The sequence below is a fragment of the Seriola dumerili genome, unplaced genomic scaffold (genome assembly GCF_002260705.1).
Source record: "Seriola dumerili isolate Sdu_G_001 unplaced genomic scaffold, Sdu_1.0 BDQW01002305.1, whole genome shotgun sequence".
NCBI lineage: Eukaryota > Metazoa > Chordata > Actinopteri > Carangiformes > Carangidae > Seriola > Seriola dumerili.
The window spans coordinates 13,387-19,564 of NW_019176560.1; the positions used below are offsets into that span (position 1 = coordinate 13,387).

Genomic DNA, 6,178 nt, shown 5'->3' on the forward strand with positions numbered 1-6,178 from the left:
ATCTAAAACCAGCTCAAAGTCTGTCACCAAGTTTTGCCAGAAAGCATCAGGAGAGATTGATGGACAGTCTGTTGTTGTGGTCGACACCCCCGGCTTGTTTGACACGAGTCTGTCCAACGATGATATTCAACAGGAGCTTGTGAAATGCATCAGCATATTGTCTCCTGGACCTCATGTGTTTCTACTGGTGCTGCAGATCGGTCGATTCACACAAGAGGAAAAAGAGTCTGTGGAACTGATCAAGAAATATTTTGGCAAGAATTCAGGAGATTACATCATGATTATATTCACCAGAGGAGATGATCTGAAGAATCAAACAATTGATAGTTACATAGAAGACAGTGAAGACTTTGTCAAAAAACTGATAAATGACTGTGGAGGGAGATACCAGGTCTTCAATAACAACAATCAGACAGACCGCACACAAGTCAGAGAGCTGATCACAAAGTCAAAAACAATGGTGAAGGAAAATGGCGGCAGCTGTTACACCTCAGAGATGTTCCAAGAAGCTGAGGCAGCGATACAGAAGGAAGTGGAGAAAATCCTGAAGGAGAAGGAAGAGGAAATGAAGAGGAAGGAGGAGGAGCTGAAAAGAAAACATGAGGAAGAAATGACAGCAGTGACGAGAAGAATGGAAGAACAGAAGGCAGAAATTGAACTGGAGAGAGCTAAACAACTAAAAGAAATGGAGGAAAACATCAAAAAAGAGCAAGAAAGGAGAGAGAAAGAACAGGAAATGAGAGAAGAGGAAGACAGGAAGAGGAAAAAGCAGGAAGAAATTCAACAGCAAGAGTGGGAACAAAAACTTAAAGATCTAGAGAAACAAATAAAGTCTGAATCAAAGGAAAGGGAAACTATTGACAGACAGCTGGAACAGAGCAGAGAGGAGATGAGAAAACAACATGAGACCTGGGAAAAGGAAAGAAAGGAGTGGTGGGAGAAACGATATCGAGAAGATGAACAGAGACGACAGGAGGAGCAAGAAAGACTGAAAAAACTCCAAGAAGAATATGAACGGGAAAGAGAAAAATATGAAAAGAAAAGAAAAGAAGAAGAACGAATCAGAAGAGAACAAGAGGAGAAGGAGAGAAACAAATTAGAGAAAAAGTATAAGAAAAAACTGGAGGAAATGAAGAAGAAATATGAAGAAGAGGCCAGAAAACAAGCTGAAGAATTCAATGAGTTCAGACAGAAATACATGAAAGACTTTGAAGCTCTGATAGAAATACATGATGAAGAACTCAAGGCTCTGAAGGAGAGACACTGCAAAGATTACAATCTGTTACACAATCTCTCCAGTCACAAAGAAAAGGAACTGAAAGAAGAAATGGGGAGAAAACAAAAACAACTCAAAGAACTGGAGGACTTGAAGAAAAACCAACAACAGGAAATAAATGATCTGAAGGATGATCATGAATCGAGATGTACCATCTGCTGATGATGCTTCCCACAGCTGGAATTTTCAATATTATTCATTATGATGTTACAAGCTGAACATCATTTAATCTGCATAGACGCCTTGAAGACACAGACATTAAATCACAGTTTTAAGGATATCTGACCGCTATTGTTTAATTGTGTATTAACAACAGAACAAAATGGATTTAGCACAGCACCTCTCTAAGTACAAGTACATTATTATTTCAAAGGTAAAGTAAAAGCAAAAATAAGAGAACGTTATTTACTAGTAGACATGTAGAGATAGTCAGTTCCCTCTTCAGTGTGATTAACAGTTCGACAGAATGAAAACAAACTGAGTTCAAAACTGCGACTGTCAGGTGTTTGAAATGTTTTACAGTTTTACAGTTTTTCTCAATAGTTCTTAAGTTACGTTGATTTATTTTACTTAACATTTTATAACTTTACTTTAGATTTTGTCTTACAGTAGTTACTGTAATGTAAGTTAACGGTACTGACTTTAAGAAAAAGGTGCTAATAGTAATGAACAGGGGCCAGGGGTACCACACTATGTTACTTTACACCTGGAGTATATGATTTGTATGGCGGGGCATCTCTAGCACCACAATGTTTATGATGCTAACAATGCACAACAATGTGAGACATTTTTCTTTTATCAAAAAACTTGCAGCTCCTGCAATTTGGATATTGCACTTGACCACATTGCAATTTTGATTATATTTCAATTGATTGTGCAGCCCTACTGGATCACTACAGGAAGTTTGATAAAATATTAACCAAAATATAAGATAAATATGAGAAAATAGAAAATAGATGGAAATGGTTCACTGGGTCAACAAACCTGAGACCAGATAAATTATGAAACTTTTAATTACAGTCTTCCTTATATAAATTTCTAAGTTCATTCAGTTTTCTGTTATATTCTAAAATATAAATTGGTGATTGTTGCACTAACCACAACATGGAATTTTAAAACTGTTTATCACCAGTTACTGGGTTGCTTTTAAATTTTATGCTACATGTATTATTATTAACTTCACTGCATCATCACTCCGTCTTAAACAAATGCAGTTTTTTTTATCATGGTTATCCAATCAATTATGATTTTTAAGTATTTGGTAAAAATGTTGAAATGTTAAACTGTATTTGTTTGCATGTTGTTCATAATTCTCCAATCATCAGATCATTCAGTATGTAGTGTACATGTATTTGTTTACTCCTGTGATTCTTAATATTTTATCTGCATTTAAACAATCACTCCCAATTGTTTCCTCAGTTGCACTGATTAAACAAACTATTTAATCCTGCAATTTCAATTTCAGAAATTTAAATATAAATAAATCTTCTAAAAATAAAGAGTTAAAAGGGCTTCATGGATGACTTGTCATTTTTATCATTTGTTCAGAATTCATTGTACAAAGAGATTCAACCTTAACAATACTCGTTTTAGGATTACAATGATTACCGTAGTGCTACAAGGACAGCTCTCTCCACAAATGTGTATTGTTTTGGATGAGACTGGATTTCCATTCATGGTAAAGCTATCAAATTAATCTTAGAAATAAGGATTGTAGGATTGCACGTATTTGTGGGAGACTGTGGGAGTAACAGCAAAATGCAAACTCTGACACAAAAGATAGAATCAGATGAACCAATAAAGTGCAACGAATGAAGGCAAATATAAATAATAAACATTTGACAAATATGACAATAAATAAATGATCTATAGTATAAAATATATGACCAGATCTTTTGTTCTGTACAGGAACAAAGATCTTTTCAAAGTTGTGCACAGTAAACAACAATGTTCTCGTCTTTGCCACATTTTCCTCTGAAGCTGACCGTAAGCAGCCTTTAGGACGACCAGGAACAGCATCAACATGATTCTGCTGCTCCCAAAGACCCATGAAAAGTTCAGAAACATTATTCATACAGTAGACACTTTCCAACCTATAAACACAGATTGTTTGAAGAAGTTTGCCTTGTGATCCAATGGAGGGCGCTCTTCACTAAAGCTTGACCTGTGGCATGACCTTTTGACCTTTTAGTAAACTAAGCAGTTGAGCTAGTAATGTGTTATCTGCTTCAAAAATGGAAGACACCAACAAAGCCGTCCTGAGCAGGCAATCACAACATCGAAGCATCTGAGAAGCAGTGTGTGGAAGTACTTTAGGTTTTACACTGTAGAACTAAACATAAGGCTGTTTATGGACTTCAGCTGCGTTACTCTACAACAGATGAGAGGAGCAACATCAAGTACAACCTTATCTGACCGCCTGTTATTCTGCACACTCAGCTTCAGCATGCCCCTTGCCAGAAACATAGCAGGATTTATATGCAAGGATGTGCAGGGTGTGTGCAGGGGGGTTGTGCATGTTGTAATTCATTTGAACGTATTGCATGTTATTTGAACTCGTCTTAAAGACTAACTGACGTGCAGTATTTTTGGATAAAAGTTTTTCACAAGGTCTGATGTTAAAAAAGTGAACAAAAACTGCAACAAATTGAAATATTGAATTTCAATACTTTTGACATTGTAATAACTAAAAATCACAATACGTGTCGAATTGTCACCCAAGTATTGTAGTATCAAATAATTTATATTAAGTGTCATATAATTTATAATTGTAAAAAAAAATTAGTATGAATAGTTTAGTTATGAAAGTGTGTCTGCATTCCTTAAATGAAGGAGGAGTGATAAACACATACTGAACTAGACTAGATACCAGGCTGATTTACACATCTCACAGACTACACTCACCCAACTTTAATCCTTTGTTTCGGAAACTGAGACGCGACTCTCCACCGGCTCCTCACCCACAGCTCACCCATTCCCCCTCCCCTTCCTCTCTTTTTGGTGAACAGCATAATTTCACTTTCATTTGTGTGGAGGATTTCTGACGCACTTCAGTTGGTGAGTAAATTCAACTTATAGTAAAATACCAACATTAATTTAACTGTCGCGGACTGATCAACAGATCCGATCATTAACCCGCACGAAGCGTTAGTATTGACATTATCGACTGAAAATCGATCAGTGATCATGTCAGGTGCGTCTGTTTAGATTAGATTCACAGTTCGATATAATCACAGTAACTTCACTAAATGAGCTGGAAACAGATTTCTGATCATCCGCTCGTTATCCAGACCGTCCGCTCAGGTGAATAACTGAGTTCACTTCGGGTAAAGGCGGTAAATTAGTTCTGCTGTCTGAAGCGGAAATTGATCAAACATCAGCAAGAAAACTAAGATTTTCCTGTGTTTTGATGTTAAACGCAAAATTCATTCTGTTTATAATCTGGGAAGAAAATCTGTTTCTGTGGGACACAGTTTCAACCACTGTGTCTTTAGTTGTCAACTCTTACATAAAGTGTAAACCCGCCATTGCAGCGTGGTGACGGATCCAGGAAGAGGTGTCAGACTCAAAGAGACAAAGCACCATCTAAATAATGTTTGATTTTATTAACATTAGATGCATAAATGTCTTTGTACTTTAACTATAACATCGAGTTCACATTATTTATTTATTTATTAAGTCATTTAATTTAGGGATGTGTGTGTGTGTGTGTGTGTGTGTGCGCGCGTGTGTGACCACACCCCACTATGCACACACTCAGACCTTCCTTGCTCAGTAAGGATCAGCATAGAGAAGCCGGATGTAAAGAAGGAAAGTTGCTGGTTTGATGTTCAGAAGTGACTGAGTTGATGCAGCAGCAACAGAACAGACTGATTTAACTGGGAAGCTCCGACTTCAAACAGTCTCATTTATTTTATCATTACAAGTTCTCCCCAAGATATTTTATATATTTGTTTAGCTGGCTACAGTAACTTATGTTCTGCTCATAATGTTAACGTAGCTTGGATGTCATGAAGTCACTTAGACGCAGAACGAGAGGATGTTTGTGCTTCAACATCAACACATTTACTGATAGAAACTCTTTTCTCCTCACGCTGATGTGTGAGCTGATGTTTGGCATATTCTTGATGTTTACCGATGTCAATGCATTTAATTAATGTTTTAATAAAATATTAAATTTCAGATTCTAAATTTTAATTGATTGAAGTTATGAAGCAGCCATGTTTTTAGACCTTATGAAACCCATGTCTATAATTATCTGTATGTGAATATGTGAGGTAATTATTTTTTGTTGCACGTCTCTTAGATTTCTGGATCCAGCAGTTGTTTGATGTCTCCAGCTGAGTGACAGTATGGAGACAGCAGCAACAGGTGAGTCCTGTCAGACTTTATTAGTCTGGAGTTTCCCAGGTTTGTTGACGTCAGCTTTGGGTGAAGATATTGACAGTATGTTGTATCCCAATGTTAAAATGCAGCACAGCTCTTGACTGTGGTGCAACTGTGTCAGTTTTGTCATGAGCAGGTGCATCACGTGTTACTAGACCTGCCAACCTGAACGCTTTCTCCTTCCTTCACTGACCTATGAAAAAAATATCCTGAAGCTGGGAGGATTAACAAATGTGTGCTGTCCCCCAAAGGTTGGCAGCTCAGTGTCAGATAGAAACTGAGTCTTGTGACAAATTCTCTCAACTGCATAATGAATCTCATCATAATAACAACACATTGGTTTATATTTCAGTTACTAGTGGGTCTATAATGTTTAAGGGATACGTTTATTGTTTTTGTGCATTTCCAAGATGAAGTGACTTTACAGAAACTATTTTATAATTGTTTTTATGAATGACTTTGTTCCTCTGTCTGTCTTTACAGGCACAGATGTGTCCCTGAAGCGCAGCAGCAGCT

General features: G+C 36.9%; 2 protein-coding genes across 2 annotated transcripts in view; both read left to right on the top strand.

Annotated features, from left to right (window-relative positions):
• Positions 1-2,708, top strand: part of LOC111239351 (GTPase IMAP family member 4-like) — a 3,364-nt gene extending 656 nt beyond the window's left edge. Inside the window, exons 2-3 of the mRNA XM_022769214.1 lie at positions 1-894; positions 2,696-2,708. Coding sequence (XP_022624935.1) covers positions 1-894; positions 2,696-2,708 — 907 coding nt within the window. The remainder of the gene's footprint in view (positions 895-2,695) is intronic.
• A 2,920-nt stretch (positions 2,709-5,628) lies between these two features.
• The window catches only part of LOC111239352 (GTPase IMAP family member 8-like), a 10,349-nt gene continuing 9,799 nt past the window's right edge, over positions 5,629-6,178 (top strand). Inside the window, exon 1 of the mRNA XM_022769215.1 lies at positions 5,629-5,647. Within this exon, the coding sequence (XP_022624936.1) occupies positions 5,629-5,647 (19 nt within the window). The remainder of the gene's footprint in view (positions 5,648-6,178) is intronic.